The sequence below is a fragment of the Aspergillus lentulus genome (genome assembly GCF_001445615.1).
Source record: "Aspergillus lentulus DNA, contig: Alt08, strain: IFM 54703, whole genome shotgun sequence".
Classification (NCBI taxonomy): Eukaryota; Fungi; Ascomycota; class Eurotiomycetes; order Eurotiales; family Aspergillaceae; genus Aspergillus; species Aspergillus lentulus.
Genome location: NW_028322118.1, coordinates 4008482 through 4035518, shown reverse-complemented (window position 1 = coordinate 4035518; position 27037 = coordinate 4008482). Strand labels below are relative to the sequence as shown.

General features: G+C 50.7%; 9 protein-coding genes across 9 annotated transcripts; 5 read left to right on the top strand and 4 right to left on the bottom strand.

The window, feature by feature from the left end:
- Positions 1 to 1961: 1961 nt before the first annotated feature.
- On the top strand, positions 1962 to 3571 carry ALT_4509 (phenylalanine--tRNA ligase subunit alpha; the record flags this gene model as incomplete). Its single annotated transcript, XM_033563926.2, has 2 exons — positions 1962 to 3424; positions 3478 to 3571. The coding sequence occupies 2 exons, from the start codon at positions 1962 to 1964 to the stop codon at positions 3569 to 3571; spliced, it is 1557 nt and encodes a 518-aa protein (XP_033419817.1).
- Positions 3572 to 4348: 777 nt separating this feature from the next.
- Positions 4349 to 4898, bottom strand: rps21 (40S ribosomal protein eS21; the record flags this gene model as incomplete). The annotated part of the gene is made up of 2 exons (XM_033563927.1): positions 4349 to 4583; positions 4867 to 4898. 2 exons carry the CDS (start codon positions 4896 to 4898, stop codon positions 4349 to 4351), a joined length of 267 nt encoding a protein of 88 aa, XP_033419818.1.
- Positions 4899 to 5214: 316 nt separating this feature from the next.
- Positions 5215 to 9044, bottom strand: ALT_4507 (inosine-5'-monophosphate dehydrogenase; the record flags this gene model as incomplete). The annotated part of the gene is made up of 7 exons (XM_033563929.2): positions 5215 to 5819; positions 5879 to 6231; positions 6366 to 6459; positions 6515 to 6738; positions 7147 to 8284; positions 8488 to 8796; positions 8855 to 9044. The coding sequence occupies 7 exons, from the start codon at positions 9042 to 9044 to the stop codon at positions 5215 to 5217; spliced, it is 2913 nt and encodes a 970-aa protein (XP_033419820.2).
- Positions 9045 to 10002: 958 nt separating this feature from the next.
- Positions 10003 to 11258, top strand: ALT_4506 (oxidoreductase, short-chain dehydrogenase/reductase family; the record flags this gene model as incomplete). The annotated part of the gene is made up of 7 exons (XM_033563930.2): positions 10003 to 10073; positions 10138 to 10257; positions 10314 to 10514; positions 10571 to 10735; positions 10793 to 10936; positions 11001 to 11155; positions 11221 to 11258. 7 exons carry the CDS (start codon positions 10003 to 10005, stop codon positions 11256 to 11258), a joined length of 894 nt encoding a protein of 297 aa, XP_033419821.1.
- Positions 11259 to 11332: 74 nt separating this feature from the next.
- On the bottom strand, positions 11333 to 11846 carry ALT_4505 (DUF952 domain-containing protein; the record flags this gene model as incomplete). The annotated part of the gene is made up of 2 exons (XM_033563931.1): positions 11333 to 11449; positions 11562 to 11846. The coding sequence occupies 2 exons, from the start codon at positions 11844 to 11846 to the stop codon at positions 11333 to 11335; spliced, it is 402 nt and encodes a 133-aa protein (XP_033419822.1).
- Positions 11847 to 13558: 1712 nt separating this feature from the next.
- ALT_4504 (putative Ras GTPase activating protein) lies at positions 13559 to 18926 on the top strand (the record flags this gene model as incomplete). Its single annotated transcript, XM_033563932.2, has 3 exons — positions 13559 to 17642; positions 17703 to 17981; positions 18037 to 18926. The coding sequence occupies 3 exons, from the start codon at positions 13559 to 13561 to the stop codon at positions 18924 to 18926; spliced, it is 5253 nt and encodes a 1750-aa protein (XP_033419823.2).
- Positions 18927 to 19689: 763 nt separating this feature from the next.
- ALT_4503 (ENTH domain-containing protein) lies at positions 19690 to 21712 on the top strand (the record flags this gene model as incomplete). Its single annotated transcript, XM_033563933.1, has 5 exons — positions 19690 to 19771; positions 19886 to 19917; positions 20023 to 20102; positions 20187 to 20268; positions 20336 to 21712. 5 exons carry the CDS (start codon positions 19690 to 19692, stop codon positions 21710 to 21712), a joined length of 1653 nt encoding a protein of 550 aa, XP_033419824.1.
- Positions 21713 to 23357: 1645 nt separating this feature from the next.
- On the top strand, positions 23358 to 23996 carry ALT_4502 (uncharacterized protein; the record flags this gene model as incomplete). Its single annotated transcript, XM_033563934.2, has 1 exon — positions 23358 to 23996. One exon carries the CDS (start codon positions 23358 to 23360, stop codon positions 23994 to 23996), a length of 639 nt encoding a protein of 212 aa, XP_033419825.2.
- A 770-nt stretch (positions 23997 to 24766) lies between these two features.
- On the bottom strand, positions 24767 to 26179 carry ALT_4501 (adaptor protein NBP2; the record flags this gene model as incomplete). Its single annotated transcript, XM_033563935.2, has 1 exon — positions 24767 to 26179. One exon carries the CDS (start codon positions 26177 to 26179, stop codon positions 24767 to 24769), a length of 1413 nt encoding a protein of 470 aa, XP_033419826.2.
- Between the last annotated feature and the right edge of the window lie 858 nt (positions 26180 to 27037).

Below are 27037 nucleotides of genomic sequence, written 5' to 3'. Positions count from 1 at the left end.
TGAATTCAAAGCTTCAATTACTAGATTAATTAGTAAAATACATCGTGAGACTTTTCATACTCTGTACAACGGGAATATTCAAAAACTGATATCCACTCTACTCCGCCCTTCACATTCTCCAGTCCTCAAACATAAGCGTGGCAAAATGAATCCACATGTGAGAAAAACCGTTCGACAGCTGGTCTCAATGTTCGTTCTGCTTTCACGATAGGGCCAATTTTTACTGAACGCTAAATCTAACACTAAACCACCTACAGACTAGAGAGCCTACTCTAAGTACCACCGTAGTAGCGCTCCTTTGTTCCTCTATGGTTCTTGCCATATGGAGACTGCACTGGATAACCAAACCAGCCCAAGGCTCGCTAGACCGAATTTTACCAACAAATGCGACCACTGCACTACTGTGTACAGGTATACATATCAACATGTTGAGGTGTACCATCAATCAAACTACTCTTCGAATTCGTAGCTATTATTCAGAAACAGGAGGTACCCCAGCATAGGATCTGTACTTGCATGTCTTCATCTATATGCAGTTGAGATGCGCTTACAATTTCCGTAAATTCTCAGAATATTGTACTCAATACGAAGTACCAGGTCCCACTGAGGTAATCCATCGTTAAAAACATCCGAGCCAATCAGCATTGTATAACTTGCTAGTATCCTCGAAGCAACCCCGTGGCACTATTCCTGACTGGGCCTGCACGAGGCAAGAATACCAAGGCAACTAAGTACCCAGGTAGTCAGATAAGGTAGGTAGGTACTTTTGCCTGAATAAAAACCAAAACTGCCTACCCATCTTAGTCTGCACTCAGTGCCCAGTGCATCAAACACCAAATTGTAATTGCGAGTGGTCAGGCGCACGTGGACTACGTAAGGTGGCTACAAGTTCTAAAATGCCTACGGAGTTATAAGCATGCAATATTTGTCATTGCCCAGTTGTCAGCTACGAAATAGTGGCTGGAAGATACAACACCATTATTCGCATGTACTGCTGTTCTCCGTTTGATCCTACTCGCGCCTTGGGAAGTCAGATGTTGGAACTCTGCATTAATTTAGATTGTCCCAATCGGAAGTGAGCAGCATGGAGTCCTGCGCTGTCCTTTGTCTTACTTGCTCGCCTGATCTCTTTCCGTGATGACTGATCCATCTTGTGCAATGCCCCAATTCCTGTTTCTGGTCCCTTGATTCCTGCCAAGGCACAAATCCGCCGTTTTCAATAGATTGTTCCCTGTGTCGACTTCCAAGCACCGTAAAAGCCACCCCATCATTTCAGAATATGTTGGTCCAGTCAAAAAAGTATGACTTGTCAGAATTCCAAGCCAGTCCATAGGAGGAAAAAGAGCAGTCAAGTCGCCACGAAACGCTTTCAGACGAATCGCCTTCATACCAGTCACCGGGAATGACTGTGCCTTGGAAATTCGCTGCATGGCTGAGAGCATACTCATCATCCAGCAAGATCATGAGGACGAAGCTGTCAACTAGCTGAGACTGGGGCTAGACCAGTCTGTGTCCCGGCTTGTAGGGATAGTGATTTCAAGCATTCCGTGGAATGTCTAGCGGGATCATGACCGCAGGGTCGATCCTTGTCTCATGGGCTGGACAGTAGAGACACAGGGATGCTCGGCACAAATTAGTCTACACGAAGATGATAATATGGATCCATGGTCATCTACGGCATCATAACAGAACTCAGATGCAGAACGATTGATGTTGATGCACAACACTTATGTAAAGAGGCTTATGCTGATGATGAGTAATTGTGATGATGGCGGGGTGCCTGGATAGAGTCACGTGAATGCGTCTATGGCTTGAAATGTCTCCCGTAAGAGGGCCCGAAAAGAGTCACAATTTACTAGTGGGTAGAGGCACAGTGGCTGATATCCCAAAGTCCTCGTTACGGTCCCCGCCACGCAGTCCTTTCTCTCGACCTCTGTTATCCTCTTCATACGGCTGCAGCCATGGCGTCCGATTTGACAAACTCCATTCTGGACGCCCTGTCCGCGTCCGACGGCCCAATCCTCTCCGACAAAGCCTTCCCCTCTACCCCCTCACTAGACCTTAAGAGTGCGCTCGACCGTCTAGCTTCGCGGCATATGATCGAATATGAAAGAATGGAAAGGGAAGCCATTGCTTTGACCCAGGAGGGCGAGGAAATCGCCGCCAATGGCAGTCACGAAGCCAAGGTCTTCCAGGCCGTATTGGCGGCCATGGACGGATTGAAGATCGGTGACTTGCCTGGCATTGTCGGAAAAGAGAACGCCAAGGTCGGCCAGGGTAATGCATTCAAGAAAGGCTGGATCAAGAAGGACAAGGATGTGTTGCGGGCGAACACCGAGTCCATCGTCGACGAGACCCGAGAGCAGCTGTTGACCGTCAAGAACACGCAGACCTTGAACGACCAGAAGGCCATCGCGGACCTCAGGCGTCGGAAATTGATCGCTCTGCAAAAGGTCTTTACCTTCCGGATTTCAAAGGGCCCCAAGTTCGCCAAGGAGTTTGTAAAGGAGGAGACCGATCTGACCCCGGAGATGCTCGCAAACGGTTCGTGGAAGACGGTTACGCTGAAGCCGTACAACTTCAAGGCCAAGGGTGCTCCTACGCCGGCCGGTGCCTTCCATCCCCTCAACAAGGTGCGGCAGGAGTTCCGCAATATTTTCTTTGAGATGGGTTTCGAGGAGATGCCCACCAACCGCTTCGTCGAGACGGGATTCTGGAACTTCGACGCCCTCTACGTCCCTCAGCAACACCCTGCCCGTGATCTTCAGGATACATTCTACATTGCAGACCCTGCCACCGCCGACCCTCCGCGTGAGGATCCCTTGAACGACCCCCACCGTCCGAAATCCGCTCAGCCCGCCTCCGCAGCGACCTCGGAGAAGCCCCTCGACTACAAGGAGTACTGGGAGAACGTGCGCCAGGTCCACGAGAACGGAAAGTACGGCTCGATCGGATACCGTTACCCCTGGAACGCAGACGAAGCCCTTCGGTTGGTACTCCGTACCCACACCACCTCGGTGTCGACCTACGTCCTGCACAAACTGGCCGCGAACCCGCGGCCGGCAAGATACTTCAGTATCGATCGAGTCTTCCGTAACGAGGCCGTCGACGCTACCCACTTGGCCGAGTTCCATCAGATTGAGGGTGTCATTGCTGACTTCGGTCTCACCCTGGGTGGTCTGATTGGATTCATGGAGGTCTTCTTCGCGAAGATGGGTATCCACCAACTGCGCTTCAAGCCCGCCTACAACCCTTATACAGAGCCCAGTATGGAGATCTTTGGTTACCACGAAGGACTGGGCAAGTGGGTCGAGATTGGAAACAGTGGTATGTTCAGACCAGAGATGCTGGAGCCCATGGGCATTCCCAAGGACATGAGAGTCTACGGATGGGGATTGAGTCTCGAGAGACCAACCATGATCAAGTGAGTTCTGCTGCACTTCCTCTTCCAATCCTTGAACTGACATGTTATCGCAGATACGGCGTGAGCAATATTCGAGAACTTCTTGGTCACAAAGTCGACCTTAACTTCATCGAGACCAATCCTGCCGTGCGACTGGAGAAGGACTAGAAGGCAAAGGGTGCCTCGAAGTGTAGAGAGATCATTACGGGGAAAGAAAATAGCATTCAACTCGATATCCTGGATCCCATTTTTAGAGCTATCGAAAACAGACAGAAAACGTTACATTTTTTCTTCAACGGGCTACGAAATGATGCATGACCATAAAAATAGAATTCTACAATGTTTAATTCAAACCATTCCACATATCGGATCTAGGATGTAGGATTACTAGATAAGAAGCACGAAACATGGTATGTCCCACCCGTATCTGTGCCCCAGCGCATGTTCTTTGCAACAGTGGCTCTTCAGTAGGCGGATCCTGATATTCGGCTGGATGATTACTTTCTACCTCCTCGCTCATGGGATGGAACCAGATGCATATCTGTCCGATACGCAATCCAATTCCGTGGACGAGGAAGCCTTGATGTGCCGGATGCGATGGAAAACAGGACAAAGAAAACTACAGCAAGAAGAGCTCATCCTGAAGATGGTTGCCGTCGGCAATAAACGAGGCAGAGAAGCTATGGTAATCCTATGCATGGAATGGATTGACCGGGTTGAATTGGATGGAATTTGTTTTAAGTCTTCATTGACTCATGGTAAAAGAAAATGATTTTCGGACATCAACTCCCAGACGTAACTCATCTAACGGCCCGTCTTTTCCTATCGGCGCCGACATCCAAATCAGCATGCGAGTCCTCTGTCTGACCATGATTCGACAGATGTAGCACTTACATCCAAGCAACCCGTCAGGCACCGCAAACACCAGAAAAAGTCATCTCGCGTTTACCGCTGGCGGCTGGCGGCCCAGACGTTGCGGACGTAGCCATCACGCTGGCAGAGGCGGTTCAGGGAGTCATCGCTCTCGCCACGGGCACGGATGAAACCGCAGAGGGCGTAGTTCTGGTTCTCGCCGGTGTAGCGACCGTTCTCGTCAACCTTGCCGATGGAGATCTGGACGGAAGCGTGGTCGTTGGCCTTGATGATGCGGTTGGTGGCGCTGCACTTGCGGGGGACGTAGCTGTAAGAAAGAGAGAGAAAGGTTAGTCGTGTGCGTTTTTGCAATATTCAATGCTTTTGGTTCACGATTCTCTCCTGCTCCTGCTGGTTTCCGGAAGCTGGGAAAAAAACTCTGCGAAAAAGGACTATCCTGCAACAATCGCTTGACGAAGGCTGAAAGCTCGCCCCAGGTTGTCGTCTACTCCTCTTGTGCATTGTCCCAAGTCGCAAAGTCATTCTCGGCTCCCGGACCACCGTAAAACCAGTTGAAGCGCAAACAGCGAAAGGAATTAATATTCACATACAGATCGACGATCTCTCCCTTCTCGTTCTCCATTTTGGCGGTTGGGTAGGAGTTATTAGGTTGACGACGGTGAAGAAGACGTAGGTGCGCTGGCGTGTTCAACTGGCGGACTGTCGTGAAAATCTACTGTGAATCGAGCGGGTTGTGTGGGTCATGTGATTTTTTATCGAGGGCTCCGATTTTCTCGTGTGGCGGTGCCTATGCTGTGGCGTGTAGCGTGTGGCGTCTGCGCCAAACGGTATTTTACCAGTACCAGCTAAGACAAATGTGGGATAGCGTTATATGACTGCAGCTCTTCACTAGTGAGCTTCTCACGCTGCTCTTTCTTTGTATGCTATGTCCTGCGCCATTACAGACTGCTCTTCTCCTGCTCTGCAAAGACATCCTTCTTCCATCGAACATCGAGTTTTCGCGCAGCCCCCTGCTTGAACTGTACATACACCACCCGATCCGGCTCCCCAGCCCGATTTGTGCCCTCCAACTCCGGTCCGGGATGATCTAATGCTAACACAGTCCGTCCATCCGAGGACATTTTGAGCATCTTAGGAGAGATACATTTCTCCGTCCAGGGCGGTGATCCCGAGTGGGCAAACTCCATCAATTCCGCTCGTCGGTTCCTCAGTTCCTCGAGCGAAGCCGTCGTTCGCGGTTCCTTGTCAAGGAATTGTGACACTAGATGTAACAGGAGGAACTGCGGAGGGAACATGATGATTTCGCCGCTTTGAGCCTTCCGCAGCCATTCTGCTGCAGGCAGGAACATGGCCTCCGTTATTTCGACTCCGCCATCGCTCGTAGGAACTTGAATTTCTTCCCGCTCTCCTTCGGCGGGGATCTCGTTCAGCACTGACTGGTCTGTCTCAACTGGAAGAGGCAGGAAGTAGAGGTACATCTGTGTCGAGTACCGTTTGGGGACATTCGTAGGGGTAATCCATCGCGTGAACGGGATCAAAGGCTCTGTAGCTTCGTCAGTTGAACATGTCGGTACTTTATGGGACGACTTGAAAACAACGTACCTATATCCGGTACTGCTGCAGGATTTTGCTTCTTCAACCATTCGGCAAAAGTCACCTCATGCTGATGGATGGTTCGTCTTCCTTTTTCTCTCTCTGCCTCGGGTACAGCTACCATTACGCCTGTGTTCTTGTCTCTCGCCAGCAGGATGCCACTCTCCTCGAACAGTTCTCTCACGGCAGCATTGCGGTACCACGGCGCATCCTCGTGCCTCTTTGGATCCTCCACCGCGGGACATTCCCCGTCCTCAGCAGACAGATTTCCTCCGGGAAATACGTGCGCCGAGGCAAATGAAGTTGATGTCTTGACGCGATGCAGTAACAGGACTTCATTTTTCGGCGAGATGAGTATAACGCTGCCGCATGTTAGCCGTAGAATTAAAAGATACGAAAATTTAATCAATTTAACAGCGCATATAACATAAGCGCCGGCTTCAAATGCTCATCACGGATAGTATCAGGGTAAACAAGGGGCGTATTATGTACTAACCTTGAGCTCGGCCTGGGTATCGTCGGTGTCGCCTTGGATCGCTCACCCTTTTTAGCTGGCATTTTGTGCGATCCAGTGGACTGCGACGACTGCACTGTAGAAGAGAAGTTTCTAACGTTGAATGTTGCACGTTGACAGATGCAAAGTACCGGTAATACTTGTATACACCAGGAGCGTCGACCTCGGACCAAGCTTAGCCGACGTTGAAACGATTGGCCAGATCTGCAGATGAACCGGGAAGTTGAGCTGAAAGGCCCAGTAAAGAATGTCTTGGTGACCATGAGAGACGAGCGCCGCTGAAGGCGCGTTATGTCCCTGCTTCTTATGTGTAGTATTAAGGATCAATTGGTACCACTTGGGAAGGTTATGGTGCCTGGGTGGTTTCCGGGGATCGGTAGCTTAACCTTGGCAATGGCAGATGGAACCTAGGCTCTCCTACTTTACCCCGCGCGCGATCTCCTGCAGGACGCATGTCTCAAAGTCATCATGAGGCATGAAAACCAAAGGCTTACAAGGATAAGTAGCTTGGGATATATTTTAGGATTTTTTTCTTTTTGGATTCATTGAATTGCCTGACGGCAAGCATAATTACTTCGAACAGCAACATTGAAGAAAATCATCCGAAGTGCATTCCATGTCAAACTCCAAAACCATCATGCCCAATTTTTACTTTCATACCAAGCGCGTATCATCATGTGAACTTAGCCTGTACTGACAAGTCCTGAGAGAGAAGAGACATAAAAAGAAGTTACGCTTTTTTACATCCAACAAAGCCCTTTACGAGTAGAGCTTCTTGTCGTAGCTGTGCAGACCGTGGACGTTACCCTCGGCCATGGCACTAGCGCTTCTCATCTCGAAACGAACAATGCCCTTGTTGACACCGTCGTGGAGTTCGTCAAGGCTCTTGACACCAATGTCTTGCAGAGAGTGCTGCACACCCGCAACAAGGTAAGGAACAAACTTGGTGACCGAACCACGGTCGAGCACGGAACCGGCGACACCCTGAGCGACAAGCACACGGTCCTTCTCGGAGAAGTAACGAGCAGTACCAGCGTTGCTGGCCTTGCTATCCTTGCTACCAGCACCGGCCTTCTTGTCCTCCATGGCAGCGATACTTCCCATACCACGGTAGGCCTTGACAAGCTGGCCTTCGTTGCTCACGAAGTATTCACCGGGAGACTCGGTAGTACCGGCAAGGAGACCTCCCATCATGACGGTAGAGGCACCCATGGCGAGACCCTTGACGATGTGGCCGACGTTCTGGATACCGCCGTCGGCGATGCAAGGAACACCGAAGCGGGCAGCAAAGGCAGCAACGCTGCGAACGGCCACGGCCTGGGGACGACCGACAGCCATGACTTCCTGGGTAATACAGGCACTGCCGCTGCCCATGCCAATTCTCAGGCCATCGGCACCGGCAGCAATCAGAGCTGCGGCTTGTTCCCGAGTGACGACGTTACCGGCAATAACGTCAATTTCGGGGAATGTCTTCTTCACCCACTTGATCATCTCGATTTGGTAGATGCTGTTACCCTGGCTGCTGTCGAGGATGACAATATCAAGACCAGCCTCAACGAGAAGCTTGAGTCTGTGCTTATCCTCTTCACGAGTACCAATAGCAGCAGCACAGATCAGCTGCTTCGAGTCGGGCAGCTTAGATGCCAATGGATAGTGGAGGTTCTTCATCAGGTCACTGCGAGACAGCAAAGAGACAAGGTTTCCGTTTGCATCAACAATGGGAAGCTTTCCCTTCTTGGAGCTACGAAGAACGTTGTTGGCCTCGGCAAGAGTTGTACCGGCAGGTGCGGTGACAAGGTCGGTGGACATAATTGCAGTGACCGGGTCATTGAGGTTGGTGTGGAATTGGATATCCCTGGATGTGACCATACCGACGAGCTTGGAGCGGAGAGTTCCGTTTTCTGTCACAGAAACACGGGTTAGTCAATGGCTTGCAAACAGTGACTGTGATCAAGAAAAATCATTCTGCGTTGTCGATTTCAGATAGAATCGTTTCTCTACATCGCAACTCTCGTTGCTCCAGTGGAACGAAAGTTATAAGAGATAAGATGGAAAATCATCATGTAGGGGTGACAGCAGAGGGAAACGAAAATTGTGTGCTTACCAGTGACGGGGAAGCCTCCGAAGCCCCACTTGGCCTTGAGCTCCTTGGCCTCTCCAACCGTGGCCTTGGGAGAGAGAACGACAGGGTCCAGAATGAAGCCGTTCTCGTATCTCTTGACCTTTCTGACCATCTCGGCCTGATCCTCAGGGGAACAGTTGTGGTGGATGACACCCAGACCACCCAGAAGAGCCATGTGGATAGCCATGTTGTGCTCGGTGACAGTGTCCATAGGAGAGGAGAGAAGGGGAACCTTCAGCGAGACACGCTTGGTGACAGGGGTATCAAGAGTGACATCGGAAGCAGGGAATCCTGTCATGATCATGAACAAACGGTCCTCTTATGTAAAGGCGAGTTTCCACTGTCTTACCGATGTAACCAGGCAGGATCAGGAAATCATTGTAAGTCAATGCTCCGTGCTTGTCCGAATCAAGCAGGGTATCAACATCAAGGCCGTCTCTGGTAGTGTATTCCTTTTCCAGGACCTCCAGGGCCTTGGTGTGATCCTGAATCTCTGCCTTCATGGCACGGCCGAGCGAGTCACCGTTGGCGATGGGCATTGTGTATATAATGAGAAAGACTCTACGGTTTCTATCGTAACACGCAGAGACGGGTATCAGATCAAAATAATCAACAGATCGACGATAGAAACGTTCTGTTGATGGAGAAAGTCTTCCTTTCCCAAAGAAAGGAAAGAAAGAAAAAGAGAGAAAACCTCGAGGGAAAAAAAATTGCCTTTTGACTGTCTGCCGCACAAGCTAATCCCGGCAGGTGTTATACCGGAAATAGTATAGTCAGGGTGGAGCCCGTTATTGTAATTGGCTGTTTAACGAAAACTCTTAAGGCGGTGAGACAGAGGGGCGACATATTATTGTTGCTTGATAATCGCATTTGATAATCTGCGATAGTCGGACTCGATGCGAAGATTCTAAGCGCAGGAATCGAAGCATTGTACGCAGTACTCCATACGGGTGTATACTGGGCACCGAGATTCCACTATACCTGACTTGATTTACCCTAATAGTTAGAGTTGCTGATATCTGGTCATGTAATCACAGTACCTGCGAGGGGGTGCCTCTGTGATGCACTGAGCCATGAAACCTATATGCTTTAGCTCAGCTTGGCTTCGGCAATCAGTCTAGATCCCTGGAGCTACAAGTTGTCATGTTTGTCTGAACATATCGGCCAGGAAGGCGAGGTCGTGCACAAGATGTAGGATAGCAACATACCTTACCTAGATCGAATGATAACGAGATGCATCGCTCCACTTCCACATGCTGTTCACAACTGGAAGAGTCCCAAAGATCCTAATTCGTGAGGTGGTAATCCATGGTAGACTGAAACTGCGCTCAATTGTATATTACCTAGCGATTTGCGACAAGATGACGCCAGAGTGACAGTATAACTGGTGCACTGTGGTATTTAAGAACTCGCAAAGGTGGTGCCTACTCAGCCTTCCAATGCGAAGCTCGAACAAGAATTCCACTCATCTACAGCAACCTAGCAGTCACTTTCGAAATGACGTCTCAGATGGGTAAGGAAGGTGCTTTTCAACCGCCTCAGGCACCGCAAAGTCAGCAGAAACCGGGGTCAGTATTTAGACCTTGCCTGTGTGACCCTTAAGGACTCCGGTATTAAGGACATGATCATTAGACTCGAAAAGAATATGGCTCCTCCCAGCGAAGCGACGAAACTGGAGTCAAGAGGGCATTTTGTTGAGTATGTAGGCTCTGGCAGATTGAAGGACAAGAAGGTGCTCATCACCGGCGGAGAGTATGTCCATCAGCTTTAGGTGCGCTACTTAGTGAACGATATTGACGAGTGTATAGCTCCGGGATCGGCCGAGCTGTTGCTATTCTGATGGCACGGGAAGGGGCCGATATCACAATTGTCCATCTTCCCGAAGAGAAAGATGACGCTGAAGAGACCAAGAGAGCCATTGAACTCGAGAAGAGATCATGCCTACTTGTCGCTGGAGACCTCAGGGATCACAATATGTGTCGAAAGGCCGTGGAGGAGCATATGAACAAGTAACCACGGGCCTTTTGTTAACCGGCCTATATCGCACCGACTGATACGGAAGCAGGTTCCAGAGACTGAACGTCCTGATCAACAATGCCTCAAAACAGTATATGAATAAGAACTTCGCCGATATCGACCTGAATAAAGTGGAAGATATCTTCCGGACCAACATCATCCAGATGATGGCTCTGACGAAATATGCTCTGCCATTCCTGTCAAAGGGCGACTCGTTAGTATCCCTCGGTCTGAAGTGTGCGCGTTTAACTCATCGTTCTTATATCAATAGCATTATAAACACCACATCTGTCGTAACCTTCCGAGGTTCAAGCAGTATGGTGGACTATGCGGCCACGAAAGGTGCCATTGTCGGGTTCACCAGATCTCTAGCTTCTCAGCTGCTTCCCAAGGGTATTCGAGTGAATGCTGTTGCGTAAGTGACCAGGAGTTGAGCTCTTTCACACACACAATACTTAGCTAACCGTTTCATTCAACAGTCCTGGTGCGATCTACACCCCAATCCAGGCCGACACCAGGGACGCTGAACAGATGGCCAACTGGGGCTCCAAGACTCCCCTGGGTCGACCGGGTGAGCCAAGTGAAGTAGCGACTACTTTCGTGTTTCTTGCCAGTGCCGATGCTGCGCTTTATTGTAAGTTTGCCTTATGCTTCTGGGTCCGATTTTGGATGAGGACGAGACAACTGAGAATTGTACAGACGGGCAGGTCATGCATTGTTATCCCTTAGGTGATTAATCAGAGGGATCTCTGAGGAAAGCTTGGACATGTCAAACCTAGTCTGCATTGTAATTGACCAACTCGTTCTGATTTTAATATAAAAGCCATGGTTTCGCCTGTGAGATCGCCTTGTCCCACCCAGCCTCATTCGTCCAGACCGCAATACTCTCAACCTCATTTTTTCCCAGCTTCAACCCGTTATATAGATGCTGGGGTGATCAGTAAATATTTCAAAGGCCTCAGTTTTGAGTGGTAGGTCACAAATGGACAAGGAAAAGGCCAAGGTTTACGTCTTGTAGGGAAAAGATAGCTAGAACCTACCGGGAAAAGACCTTCATCGGGTCGCGGCCCGCAAACCTTTGCATCTGGCGACTCCCATCTAATGTCGGCCATGACTCGCTCGGATTCTATACGCAGCACATAGACTAACGGCTCGTCCTTGAAGAAGTATTTCAATGTGTTGGGAACCTGCAGTGCGGTCGACAGATGGATGAAGCCCGACTCCTGGTCGAGTTCGCTGACGGGTAAGCGTTCAGGAAGTGGCTCCCGGACCGGGGACGTAGAGGGAACCAGTTTGTAGAGGTAGAATGGTAACGACTGTGTCATTGTGAGGTTGCTCCGATGAATCCTCTTTGATTCTTATCGTTCATAAGCAGGTAAATGTTGAGTATCCGAAAGGTTGACGTTCAGTGTACAATAATATCTTTCGGTCCGATGGACCAGTGGTTCATCGGTGGATAATGTCAACGACGGGTAATAAATGGACTCAACTCCGCGATCTCGGAATTTTGGTGGATTCAGCATGAAACCACAGATTCTACTCAGAAGGCGAGATATCGCCTGATGAGCTAAACGTGGGTCCTCTACTGGGTTTAAATAGAAGGTGACCTAGGTCGCACTTGACCATACAAAAGTCGCACCTTTTGGACAGGCGCGTATCAGCTCAGGAGTCCAGAGCGTCTACTGGTAACAAAGCGATTTCTACTCGAGTTGATGTATTCTCTGGTTTCATTATCTGCGATATAACCTGGAAGCATATGATGGTTCTTTCTTTTGTTTTACTGTAAAGAGCTCGACTAACTTAAAAGTATTTTCAGCCAGCCACCACCGTCATCGTGTTATTGAACTATCTGTCCGTCTGTTAATTCCTGCTCCGTCCGTACGACTGGTGTATAGGCAATTGAACTTCAGAGAAGCGATAAAGATCTGAAGACTAGTTAGAGATAACCGAGAGGCTAGAGACGCTCTGGACCCATTGAATTTACGACTGCATGTCATCTGATAATAATAACAAGGATATCTTCCCAGTTGCACGGGTGAACCAGGTTGGAGATCGTGATGAGCCCCGCAGAGAATCGGCTGGCCTCCATCGGTCATCCCGAACAACCCATATCTAATCTCCCCCAGTGCCACATTTACTAGTAATAAAGTGAGAAAACTCCATGGCAAAAAAGACTGAATCTTGTATTTAAACATCTTATCAGATTGGTGTATTGGTGTATTGGACTGATCACACGTGCAGTCGGGAGTACTTGTCCGTACCTACCTTAAGTATCATAGATTGACACTTGATAAGCAGAAGAGATGGATCGTGGATGTGCCATAAGTGGGCTGCACGTGAAGCGATCTGTGGCTGGAAAAATGACGATAGTTACCAGAAATGGACGAGGTAGGTGTGGCACGGTCACCTGACGGAGCCAACCATACCCGATCTGGAGATTTGTTTTCCCTGCCCTGCTGATTATTGCTCGCTTGCTTCCGTGAGACCTGACGGAGATACAGAGGGGGCTGGGACATCAAGATCAAGTATCTCTGCGGAGGGCATTGTCCAAGTGAAAAAAAGGTACCTAGGTAGCGCCTTCTCATCCCACTACATACTCATCTATTCTCTACCTTACTCTGTACTCTTTCCCCTCCCCCCTCTTGCGTTCACATCTCCCGAGGGGTCGAAGCGCTTTGTTATTGTCGTTGATACCTCTTTACTCTTTCCAAATTTACGATTTCTCTCCCGCTTTCGATTCTTTTACTCTTCTCATCTGCAAAGAGAGAGAGGTTACGTTACGTCCGCCGCGTTTCTATATCAACCCCGATCGACCCGCCCAATTCTTTCGGTTGCCATAGGGCAATGCGGTCCCTCCCTTGAATAAACATTCCCGTCTCAACCAAAAGTAGTCAGGTACTATTGCGCATTAGATACTCGTCCTACTTACAGCTCCAGCACTGCTTCTGCTTTACGAAGCAGGCATGCGGCCAATTGAAGTTCAAAATTCCCCATTTCTCTTGATCTTTGCATTCTTGCCCACACAACGTCATCAGTGATGGCGAGTCAGCCAATTTCTCCACGACGCACACAGACCGATCTTCTGCAACATACCTCGAGCCCGCTCCGACATGGCTCGACCGCATCCACAAGTTCATCTGTCTATTCTCTCTCGTCAAATTCGCAAGCTCCCAGTCGAACCAGTACCGTCTCGTCAAATGCGTCCATGGGATCTGCTTCCCGGATCGGTCACCGACGAGGCAAAAGTGAACTAAACTCAACTACATTGGGAGCAATGGCAAAAGACACCTCTGTAGGGGAAAGCTGGACGAGCGCGGCGACGACATATGAGAATGTTCGGCGTTCCTTGCGACCACTTCCCCAGGTTCCTAATGCGGCCCCTCCGACGAGCACAACATCGGTATATCGGCATACGAGAAGTCAAACCGTCGATAATCCACAGCATTGGAAGGAAAACCGCCCTCGAACTCCCGATTCACGCCACCCACACAGTTTGGAGGGCGACCGACTGGGCGAACGACAGTCACTCAACTCGCAGACCCCATCGAAAAAAAACCCCATACAGCCAGAATCTCCTCATGCCGTTTCACCTCATTCTCGACCACATATCCGACCACATCACTCACATAGCCTGTCTAACCCACTTCCACCACCGCTTACGACGACCCTCTCAACACCAGAACTAGAGACTTTCAAGAAGTCATCGACGGGCCACCTCCGTACTTTGTCCAAGTTCGCCAAATCGGGCGATACTGAGGAGTTTGCTCTCGAAACCTACAGTCCTTCTGTAGTGGGCTTGCAGGGACGACGGCGACTGAAGCGCGCGGGGTCCGTTGCGGGCGCGCAGGGCTCCAGGGTTGCTCGAAAGCAGAATGCGTCGGCATGGGCGGCTGGTAATTGGATGGACAAACAACGTCAATTTTTGCAGGCGTACGAGTATCTTTGCCACATCGGAGAAGCCAAGGAATGGATCGAAGAGGTCATTCAGAAGCAAATCCCGCCAATCGTCCAACTGGAGGAAGCCCTCAGAGATGGCGTCACTCTCGCAGAAGTCGTGCAGGCGATGTATCCTAACCGAACATTCCGAATCTTCAGGCACCCGAAACTGCAGTACCGACACTCCGACAATATAGCCTTGTTCTTTCGCTTTTTAGACGAAGTCGAGCTACCCGAGCTATTCAGGTTCGAACTCATTGATTTGTACGAAAAGAAGAACATTCCGAAGGTCATCCACTGCGTGCACGCTTTGTCATGGTTGCTCTTCAAAAAAGGCCTGGTGGATTTTCGCATGGGAAATCTTGTCGGCCAACTCGAGTTCGAACACCATGAGCTCGAACAAACACAAAAGGGGCTCGACAAGTCAGGAGTAAGTATGCCCAGCTTCTCCGGCATGGCTGCGAACTTTGGTGCAGAGCCCGAGCCAGAACCAGAGCCAGAACCTGAAACTGAAGAAGAGCGAATCGAGCGCGAACTGCACGAGAATGAAGCCTCGATTGCCGAATTTCAGGCTCAGATCAAGGGCGCGATGTTGCGGCTGAAGCTTGGCAATGTCATGAATGAACTATGGGATTTCGAACCTTTCCTCATCGACCTCCAATCCAGACTTCGTGGCGACTGGGCCCGTCAGGTCATTCAGTATCGGCTGAACATGCGGTCTTTTGCAGTGAACTTGCAGGCGGCCTGCAGAGGTTTCATTGTACGATCCCGCCAGCAAGGTGATAGGGAATGGTTCCAAGCTCAGGAGCTTGATGTTCTGCGGCTGCAGACTCTCATCAGAGGCGCTAAAGCAAGAACCCAAGTACAGTATCTCCGGAGTCGGACGCGAAAAGAAGAATCCGGCATCAAGCAGATTCAGGCGGCTCTTCGAGGCGCCCTGCAGCGGAAGAAAGTTTGCGCCGTGTACGAAGACACCAGAGCCATAGAGCCTCAAGTTACCGCATTGCAAGCTGCTGTGCGAGGTGCTCTTCGTCGGAAAATGATCTCAGAGCAACACGAAAAGACGCAATCCGCTGAAGATGGAATTACGCAACTCCAGTCGCTCATTCGGGGTGCTCATTTCCGGCGGCAGTTAAGCGCTCAACAAGACGACATCAAGAAGACTGAAGATAATGTGCAATTGCTGCAGGCTGCGATTCGAGGAATGTTGACACGTACAGCCGTCATTCAGCTGAAGAGCTCTCTCGCGGAGGAGGTGCCGTCCGTGATATCAGTTCAAGCCGGTGCTAGAGCTCTGGCGGCCAGAGACCACTATTTCCAACTCACCAATTTGCTTGCACAGACAAAGAATGAATGCATATCTCTGCAGGCTTTCGTCCGTGGTGGAACTGTTAGGGGCCACCTGAACTCACTTCGACAAGCGTTAGGGCAGCACACTCTGACAATCGTTGGGCTTCAGAGTATTCTTCGAGCAAAAGGTGTACGGGACGCTCTGGACGCACAGAGAGCGACGTTGGTGCAAGAGGAACGGTCAATTCTACAGATGCAGTCGGCGGCCCGAGGTGCTATCCTAAGAAGGCGCCTGGAAGCCGACGCAGAGGCTCTCCGAGCACAGGAACACATCATTGTGGATCTTCAAGCTCTCTCCAGAGCGGCAATTCTGAGAATCAATGTTGGAGCTGTTCTTGATGAGCTGGAAGATTGTGAGGATGAGGTTAGCCAGCTGCAGGCGCATATCCGAGCGATGATCGTTCGGGTCGATGTCGGTCAGGATTTGGCTGATCTAGCAGCCGAAGAGGAACTGATCACGGACCTACAATCTCGCATGCGCGGACATATCATCCGATCGAAGTTCGAAGAAAAGCGCCAATATTATCGGGCCAACATGGAAAGGGTCATCAAGGCGCAGAGCATCGTGCGAGGCAGAATCCAGGGTCAGGCATACAAGAGCCTCACAACAGGAAAAAATCCACCAGTCAATACAGTCAAAGGATTTGTGCATCTCTTGAACGACAGCGAATTCGATTTTGACGAGGAAATAGAATTCGAGCGACTCAGAAAATTGGTCGTGCAACAGGTCCGGCAAAATGAACTGGCGGAACAATATATCAGTCAACTGGACATCAAGATTGCTCTGTTGGTAAAGAACAAGATTACGCTGGACGAAGTCGTCAAACATCAGAAGCATTTTGGAGGCCATGTTGGCAGCCTCTTGTCCAATGCAGACATCTCGTCAAAAGACCCATTTGACCTCAAGGCCTTGAATAAGACATCCAGGAAAAAGTTGGAGCACTATCAAGTGCTCTTCTTTCTCTTGCAAACACAATCTCAGTACCTCGCCAAGCTTTTCCGCAGACTGCGAGAGCTCAACACACCGGAAAAGGAGTACGAGAGAATAAGGCACTTGATGATGGGGCTCTTCGGTTATTCCCAGAAGAGACGCGAGGAGTACTACCTCATCAAGTTGCTGTCCCGCTCGGCGAAGGAGGAGATTGAGAGTTTTGATTCGTTGCATGAATATCTGCGCTGTAACTCGTTCTGGAACAAGCTATTCGCATCCTACATCAAGTCTCCTCGGGATCGGAAATTCATGCGCGATGTCCTTGGGCCGCTTGTCAGGGAAAACGTGGTCGAGAATCCAGAGCTGGACCTGGAAAGCGACCCCATCCAAATCTACCGCTCGGCGATCAATAACGAAGAACTGCGTACCGGCAGGAGAAGTCGGCGGCCACTGGACCTTCCCAGAGAAGAGGCCATCAGAGATCCTGAAACGAGAGCGACGTTTATTCAAAATCTGCAGGATCTTCGTGACATTGCAGACCAATTCTTCACTGCGCTCGAAGAACTCCTCTATCGCATGCCCTTTGGAATTCGTTATATCACGCAACAGATGTATGAGTGCCTCCTTTCCCGGTTCCCAGGAGAGGATCCTGGCTTCATTCTCCAGGCCGTCGGTCATTGGGTCTGGAGAAACTACTTCCAGCCTGCCATGGTCGAACCAGAGAAATATGGTGTCATAGAACGTGGTCTCACGCAGGAGCAGAAGAGAAATCTGTCTGAAATTGCCAAGGTTGTGGCCCAGGTCGCCTCCGGAAGACTGTTTGGCACGGAGAATGTCTACCTGCAGCCGCTGAACAGCTATGTTGCCGACTCAATTCAACGACTCGGCCGAATTTGGGGCGACAGTAAGTTTGCTCCTTTTCTAGGTACATGAGCATATCGTGCAGGAGCTAACTAGGATATAGTGGTGTCGGTACAAGATGCGGAAGCGTATTTCGACATTGATGAATTCAATGATCTTTACGCGAAGACTAAGCCTACACTGTACATCAAGATGTCTGACATTTTTTCGATCCACCAACTTGTTGCGTCTGAGATCAACTATATTTGTCCACACCCCGACGATATTCTAAGGGAGATAATCCGCGATCTCGGAAATGTGAAGACGAACGAGAACGAACTAATGAGCGTCAATTCCTCGGAAATCAATTTGACGTTAAATCCCAAGCTTGCGCAAGTAGAAGGTAAGTTGTTTAAGGCAGTTGTCTGTGACTATCGGCTAACGGGAAAACCTTCCAGATCCCGAAGCAGATGTCAAAGCGCTTTTCATGGAAACGAAACGATGTGTTCTCTATATCATTAGGGTTCAGACGGGCGCCAATCTCTTGGAAATTATGGTCAAACCACCCACCGAGGAGGACGAAGAACGATGGATGACCTTGGTACGGGACGAGTTAACCGCGAATACCAGCCAGCGAAGCGCATACTCTGAGGCGAGCACGCTGGTCGATATTGCGTCCATGACGTACTCCGAGCTGAAACGGACTGCACTTGAGAACATTCTCCAGCTCGAGCGGACCGGCAAGATTCGCCGTGACAACCATTATCAAGATCTCCTCAATGCCATTGCTATTGATATCCGCACTAAGCACCGCCGTAGAATTCAGCGGCAGCGAGAATTGGAGAGCGCACGTCTTACCCTGGGTCGTCTCAACGATCAAGCCGGTTGGCTGGAACAGCAGCTCAAAACCTACAACGACTACATCGAGCAGGCAATGGTGACCTTGCAGAACAAGAAAGGCAAGAAGCGATTCCTCATGCCATTTACCAAACAATGGGACCATCAACGCGAGCTTCAAAAGTCCGGCAAAGTGTTCAAGTTCGGCTCCTACAAATACTCGGCCCGGAACCTCGCAGACAAGGGCGTTTTGGTTTACTGGAAGGGCTACTCGGAGCGCCAATGGGACCGTGTCGACCTCACAATATCTAGCAATGAAGTCGGTGTCTTCACCCTCGATGGCAGCAGTGGTCCCATGATGGTCCCGGGGGCAAACGCTCAGGTGCCCTTGGACGACTTGCTGCAAGCGCAATTCAACAACATGCAGTTCATGGACTTCTTCGATGGACACTTACGAGTCAACGTGAACCTCTTCTTGCATCTGATTATGAGAAAATTCTATAACGAATGATTGATATGATGGGGTACTCGGCTGGACCGGATTGATAAGTCCAGCAGAATACCCGAAAATCTCCTTTATGACGTCTGTTTGATTTTTGTTGTTTTCACTCGTCCTCATTCGATTGTATCCCACCAGTATTGTGGTTCGTCATCTCCGGATAGGAACCCGTTCAGCATGCTTTAGTTGATGATGACCCCGTTCTTACCAGCGATATCCACTTCATGTCTGATTACCTCTCCTTCTTTCTGCTGCGGAGCCGTGGCATCTCGGCACGCGATTCCCCAGCAAAGTCTTTACGTTTTTGGTTGTTCCTTTTCAAAATTCGTCGTCGCCTTGAAACCCTACCTTTCACTGATCCTATTGATGATTCCCCTTGATGATTTAGACGAGTCTTCTATGTATGTATTGGTCCGATAGTGTTTAGTAGTACATGATATGACAGCTTTCAAAAAGGCAATCTGGATATCTACGTTGTCACATCGCTGAAAGGATAATGATGCGATTGTAGGCTATGATGATGGACCTTTCCAGTACATGGGACATGGACATGTCAGGGGTTCCCACGTGACTTTCGGGATGCCTTGGGCCCCAACTGCGGATGCCAGCTTGAATCCCCGAACTCCCGTCTCCTCGTTGTCCTTGTCTGCCTCGTCCTGAATCAAGTCCTTGCGCAAATATACTGCATTTTTGGTCTTTTTCTTTCTTTCCTTTGTTTCTCAAAAGTTTGTCGATTCAGGAGTGCAAATACACCACACAAAGCTGAGTCTGCGCCATGGATTTCAACAGTCTGAAAGAGCAGGTCAGCAACCTGACCTTGTATGATATCAAGGCGGGAGTCCGCAAGGTGCAGAATGGTAGGTACTCCAATGCAGCATCTACTGGCAACCCGTCTTTCTCTCCAGACTTCCTTCAGCCCTGAACGGTTGTCTACTATGGCGTACACGCTATTAACTTTTTCTGTTTCTTAGCTGTCATGAACTACACCGAGATGGAGTCCAAGGTTTGTTGTCACCGCCCTGCCAGTCGCATTGGCGGCTTCGCTCTTGTCCTGAGAGAGCGATGACGGATTGTCCGGGTTGGCAGGCAGATCTCTAACTGCGAGCAGGTCCGGGAAGCTACGAACAATGAACCCTGGGGCGCTTCAACTACATTGATGCAGGAGATCGCCAACGGAACTCACAGCTAGTCAGTTATCCCCTCGCTCTGTACTTGTCGCGACGTCGATTACTCGACGGGTCTGGGCTCAATGCTAACCTCCGTTGCTAACAGCCAGCTGTTGAACGAAATTATGCCAATGATCTACAAGCGATTCACAGACAAGAGCGCGGAGGAGTGGCGACAGATCTACAAGGTACGATTGCGCGGGCTGGCGTCCACCCGAGACCGGCTAGACTGATTCGTCCTTTTGTATCATACAGAGTCTTCAACTACTGGAATTTCTGATCAAGAATGGTTCGGAGCGCGTTGTCGACGATGCCCGGTCGCACCTGTCCCTGATCCGGATGCTACGCCAATTTCATTACATCGACCAGAACGGAAAGGACCAAGGTGTGAACGTGCGCAACCGATCGTCGGAGCTGGTGAAGCTGCTTGGTGATGTGGATCTTATCCGCACCGAGAGAAAGAAGGCCCGTGCGAACCGCAACAAGTTCGGTGGCTTCGAGGGCGGAATCGGTTCCGGTGGAATGGGTGGTATGGGAGGCGGCTTTTCCGGTTCCTCTGGCAGGTACGGCGGATTTGGCAGCGATAGCCTGTCCTTTGGTGGATACAGTGGAGGTGTCTATGGTGACGGCGGCGGCTTTGGGGGTACTTCTAGCGAGTTCCAGGATGCGGGACGGAGAGGGAACCGGTTCGAGGAGTATGACGAGTACGATGAGGGCGACGCCAGCCCGGCGCAGCGTCGCGGACCCAGCCCTCCACGTCCGAAGCAGGAAGCGAAGAAGCCCGAGCCTCCCAAGGCGCCGGAACAAGACCTGTTTGACTTTGGCGAGGAGGAGACGGTCACTGCTGCTTCCACGTCTACTGCGGCTGGCAAGAAGCCTGCCAGCAGTAACGGCCTGGATATTCTCGAGTCCAAACCGATCGATGACGATGACGAGTTTGATGATTTCCAGTCCGCAACGCCAGCACCGCAGCCCGCAGCCAACCAATTCGCTATTCCCGCGCCCGCGTCCACGGTCAGTACGACCTCGAGTACCCAGTTTGCCGCTCCTCGGCCCGTCTCTGGCGTGCAAGGGCCGAACCTGAATGGTTTGGTCGGATTCACATCAATGACCCCGACTCCGACATCGAGCACAGTTGCCTCTCCCACACTTTCTCAGAGCTCCATGGTGCCGCCATCGCATCAGACAAAGCCCGCACAGCCCAAACCGACGGGCTTCCAGGCCGCCACTCCCAACTACTTCACCTCCGTTACCACCGCCACCGCACAGCAGCCAACTGCCATGACACCCAGCCACCGACCGGGCGTGCCGTCGACCTCCTCTTTCACTTCTGCCCGGAGTACTTCATCGGTCGGTGGTAAGCCGGCGGCATCCAAGTCGTCGGGTGACGCTTTTGGATCTCTCTGGTCGACCGCCAGTGCCAGTGCAGGCATTCAAAAATCATCCGCAAATGCTAGCAAGGGGCCCAATCTGGCTAGTATGGCTAAAGAGAAGGCTAGCGCGGGAATCTGGGGAGCCCCGGCCCCATCGAGCAGTTTCACTCCAACTTCTCCTTCTCCTTCGATGAACTCATCGACACAGCAACAGGGGACGAAGACCGGCAGTTCGGGGCTTGACGATTTGCTGGGCTAATTGTCACTGGTCTCTGATGATTTTATTTGTTTTTCTGTCTCTGCTTTTATTACCAGGCGATATTCTCTCCGTAGTGCAAGTTTTTTCTCAATCTCTCTTTCGTTTGGGGAAGGAATCGATATACAGGGTTCTAGGCCAGTCACCAAAGATCATTTATCCATGAGCGCAGTCTTCTCATTCCACCCTGTATTATTTTCGATGTAACTTCTGCATGCCTTGCTGTGGAGTAATCAAATTGGAGACCCGCGCAGCTGCTGTGAGAGCTCGAATCCAAATGGTCGAATTAAGGTTGGCACCACTCCTAGTATCTCCTTGATACGATGATTATCTGCACACCATCCTCGCTTGGGTATGTGGCCCTCCAGACGACAACCGTTTATACACCCCGCCGAGAGACTCCTTTCCTCTATGGGTGTTATTCCTGTCATCGATGCTTTGATTCTAGTCCGTATGGGGGACTGAAATTGATCCTTCCACTATGACCATCAAATCATTGCCGAAGGAGATTGGCTCTTTGCAGGTTAGACCCTGGGCAGGGGCTCGTATTTTCCCTGCAGGCTTCCCTCAAGAATGTGTGCTGTCTTGACGATCAGCACCCGCTTCAGGTAAAGTGCCTCCCCCCGATGCATACCGCAGCGTCCAGAGTAGCCCTGGTAGGCAAGAATAATAATAGTCTAGACTAAACTAGGTCCTCTTCTGGTGTCGTGTCGCATTCCCACATGGATAGTTATGTGTCTCCTTTTTGGCTCTTGATCCTCGATTCTCTGGTCTGCTGTGTAACCCCCTCAGAGAGACTCGGGTAAAGGAGTCTTGCAACTATCCAATAAGCGTTTGATACGGAGTACCTGGGGGAACATACGAGGGACGGAATGTATTCTTCTATGGAGTATTCCATCTCCCTGATGCCTATCTTCCTGCGTGAACTTGGCACAGTCTTATGACTGGACGACTGGTTCGAACGTTTCAGCCGCACGAGTGAACTGTGATTGATTCAGTGTCAGTCTTGAAGTCTGTTTTTAGCTTTGAGCGTGTTGGTCACTTAACTAGGTCTAGGCATATAATATAGATAGACGAGGGTTCGCGTCGTATTGCTAGTTAATCTTCCTCTGACAATTCCATCTGTCTCCATCCCATATACGACCATGACCATGTTTCTCAACCCCATCTTCGAAAGCAACCTATTACTCCCCCGTCAACTCAACGAGGCATACAATGACTGTTCAGGCGGTATTGGCGACGGAGAGTGCCTCCCTTCCTCTCGATGTAACTATACTCCATACTCCGTACCCCGTGGCGACAAGCCATCTAACTTGCGCAGGCCTTGGTATAGTCTACTCAGATCAATGCCAAAGCGATCCCACCGACTACACGGCAAGATCTGCCTCTGCCTCTTCCATCCTTTCCTGATACTAATGCCGCATAGTGCTGCCTCCACCGCCGCTGCACCGTCTCCGAAGGAACAGGCTACTGCCGCGACGCCTCGAACCAGACCTGCGAGGAGGGCGCCTATTTCGCCGGCACATCGGTAGATCTCATGCCCCATGCTCTCAAAGCAAAAGTCATTGCCAACTGACAGAAACGGAGCTAGTACCCCTGGCCCTGCCCCGGGCCGAATAACATCCAATGCTGCGTGAAATACACCAACATGACGAACCACACATCCGCATCCTCGACTCGCGCATCGACGGGGACAGCGACGCTCCCCATCTCCAGTACATCCACGAGTACACCCGCAAACACAAGCACAAGCACAAGCGCCGGCACAGGCAGCGATTCAACTCAACCCCCGTCTCCCTCCGCACAACCACCACAATCACAATCTGGGAACGGCCTATCCAGCTCGCAGGTCGGTGGCATCGTCGGGGGCGTCCTCGCCGCCGCGGTGCTAGCCGGGCTCATCGCGTTCATCTTCCGGTTCCGACGGCGGCGTCGACGACTTGCGGCCGCGCAGGAGGCGGGAGATCAACAACCGGCGCGGCGGGCTGGTGAGGATGCTGCTGGTGGTGGTGCTGGTACTGCGGTCTCTACTGTGGGATCGGCGACGCGAGAAGAGGACCATGATCCCGAGGGGAAGGGTGCTGCGGAGCTGGACGAGAAGGAGATTCCCATGCTGGGTGGGCGGATGAGGCAGGAGATGGATGCGCAGGGGGAAGCGGCGGTGCATGAGCTGGCGGTTCCGATGGGTGGCAGCAAGGTGCTTGGGGCGGGTAGGCTGTCGGAGCTACCGGGGTCTATGGGGAGGATGGCCGAGTTGCCTGGTTCGGAGGTGGATTACAAGCGATGATTTGGTTGCCCGATACGATGGGATGTATATTGACTAGTGTGGGACTGGGTAACTGGTTGGATATTGTGGTGTACGTACGGGTTCAAGTATATATACCATTCACTCGTCATTTACTGTATACCTGCCTATAGCATAATCTCTTATTGATTTCCAATCTCACAGAGACTAGAATCGACAGAATGATAGCCCATACCATGCACAATGAGCCCCTTGAGGCCGAAGAATCAAGAACAGATGCTGACACAGAAGATGACGCCGGCGCTGGATATTGAAGACAGTAAAACCATGCAGAAAAAGAAAAAGTCAAATATTTACAAGCCAGAAATCGCAGGAAGAACAATTTGTGTTCTCCTTTACTGGTTTGTTCAAGCCAACAAGCGAAGTGGTATATCCTTCCCTTCGTTGAGAGCTCAATTTGTCAAATATAAAGCATCTTCAACCTTTCATCCACCAGGTTATCCGATGCGAATTCTTGTCATAAAATATATCGTGTCATGTGTATGGGATGACACTGGTCTCGAGTCACCCTATGTATCAATTCGAAATCGCCTTCTTAGGCGGTTGAACAACAGCTGGCACTCTGCTCTTGAGCAATCCTGAAAGTCATTCAAGGCTAGCAGCAAAGAATGAGAAATCTTTGAATCCGTCTGTCTACTTAGAAACAGACCCGAGTCGTAAACGCACAACGCTCACGACAGCCTCAAGGTGGAAGTCTCCCACCTGCAGCCAGTCCATCCAGGGCGCTCAAGGCCAATGTTGAAGGACATGTCTCATGTCTTTGCCAAGATACCCATCTGGCTTTCCCTTTTTGTCTTTTGTTTCTCCGACATTCGTTGTTCGATTGGTGGGGTGCTGCCGATCTCCTGTCCGTTGTGCAGAAAATGTGATGGGTTCGATTCGGTCTCGCCCCCGCCAGCTGGGATGACGGCTGAACTCTCCAAATTCGTTGTGCCGTTGGCAATATGAACAGACCCCCTGTCAGAGCTCAGAGGCAATTGGTCGTTCTGAGTTGGTGTGATGGCCTGCTCTGAGTCGGTTGAGTCCGGGCTCAAGTATGTGCTATCATCCTCCTCAGTATCGAGACTTGGGTCGACGCTGAGCGATGTCAGGCCACCTTCGATGTCCCGAAGTAACCGAACAAATTCCTCTGGTACCAAACCGCTTTCACCAGTCTTTGGATCCTCCGCGACTAGCCAGCCCTGTCCGTGCCTGTATGAGACAAAAATCACCTGTCCTTCCGTCAACGGCAGTTCGTTCTCATGTTCTCTCGTGAAATCAAATAGCGCAACCGCTTTGCCATGCATCTCCTCATCGGGACAGCCAACCGCAAATTGGAAATCGCCCGAATATCGGTCGGCACCGGAATAATCGTCCTCAGATTCGAACCCTGCATCATGCTCACGGTCCTGATAGTCGCCGTAAGCTTCGTTCCCCATGTGAGAATATCGGCTCTCATTCGGAGGATAGGTGACATATTCTCCCCCAGGGCCATCATCTGTCCCATCATCGTCATCATTGACATAGTAAGTCTCGCTGCCGTCCGCGTTCATGCTGACCAGTATTCCTCGGTCAGCGTCACCGGAGAAGTAGGCAGACTGATGGCCGCGACCGGGACTTCTCGTTCTTCGGCCATTCGCATTCATCCCTGTCGACTTGTTCTTCCGGTGCCGCGACGCGGAGAACACTGGGCTATGCAAATCTTCATCTTCGCTATAAGGGGGCCCATCGCCAAACGACATTGCGGGTAATTGCTGTTGACCATGACTCTGATCCGTTCTCCAAGGGCCCGACGACCATTGACCGCGCGAGTTATCCCATGGTACGGGAGGGTCCGAAAGGCGCCGATGTTCACTTGCCGGAGTGGACACACCGGAGGCACGGGGCGGCAGAGGACCGTAATGAAGTGGGTGAATTGGAGGGTACGCGAAATCCCGAACGAGCGCATATGGCAAACTGGAATGAAAGATTGGGAACACATGCGAGCCCGGACGAGAGCGACTTTGAGAAGTTGCGGAAACATTCGAGTACGTCGATAGACGATCTTTCGCATACGATGATGTCCGCTGCCCGATTTGTGTTTTCCCGGAAGCATCTGTTATAATAGGAGGTAAGACCGACAAGTTCGTCATGGAGGTGACCACCTGTGACTGCGGCCGAGAAGCCGATGAGGTTAGGGTTGCCATGATAGATTTGCGCGGGAGGCACGACAATAATGACGGTTATGAGGGCGCTCTCTCCGGAAAGAAAAGCGATCTGAGCTAAAGACGTGTCCGGTGAGGAGGCAATTGTTGTTGACGGTAAAGGAAGCGTTGCGACTTTAGTCTCGCATCGCGTCGTCCACTCTGCGAATCCCGATCAATGTTAGGTCGCAGGACACGCCTGATGATATGAGGATACCCCCCAATATAATTCAGTCGACGCAGATGGCTGGGCGTTATGGAAGTAATAAGAGTGAAAGCATGCAGGTTGAGAGGTACTTTAAGAGCTCCTTGCCTACAAGCACAATATGGACCAGCGACTGTATGAGGCTGGGGTAAGGTGTAATCCGGATTCTCCAAGTCGATGTCGCTTCGAAAACGCCCGTACGGCGATTCTAGACGCCAGATATTCGCAATGTCTCCAGTGCCTCAGTTGGCGACTGTTGCAACAACCAACGACCGAGATAGGTTCTGTGCGCGGCTATTGATCTCGTAGGAAAAAAAGCCCCCCAAAGAACGCCTCGGTTTGTCTTTTGAATCGAGATGCCGAACCAATGGAGCAATGAGACGCAAGCCCAGTCGGAGCTTTTGAGAAAGAGAAATATAAGGGGACCCTTGCAACCAATAGCGGGTTGAATGTTGTCGAGGCAATAATACTGGACTTGAAGGAATTTTGTCCAGCGTTTGGATTCTTGTCGAGTCGTTTGAAGGTACGGAGGCGATGGAAGTGGGAGGTTCTAAATATAGCAGCAGCTGGTCCCGGTTAATAAGGAGACAACCAATAGTAAGGACGAGCAATAAACAAGAGAGCGATGAAGGAGAGATAGAGAGAGGGGGGAGGAG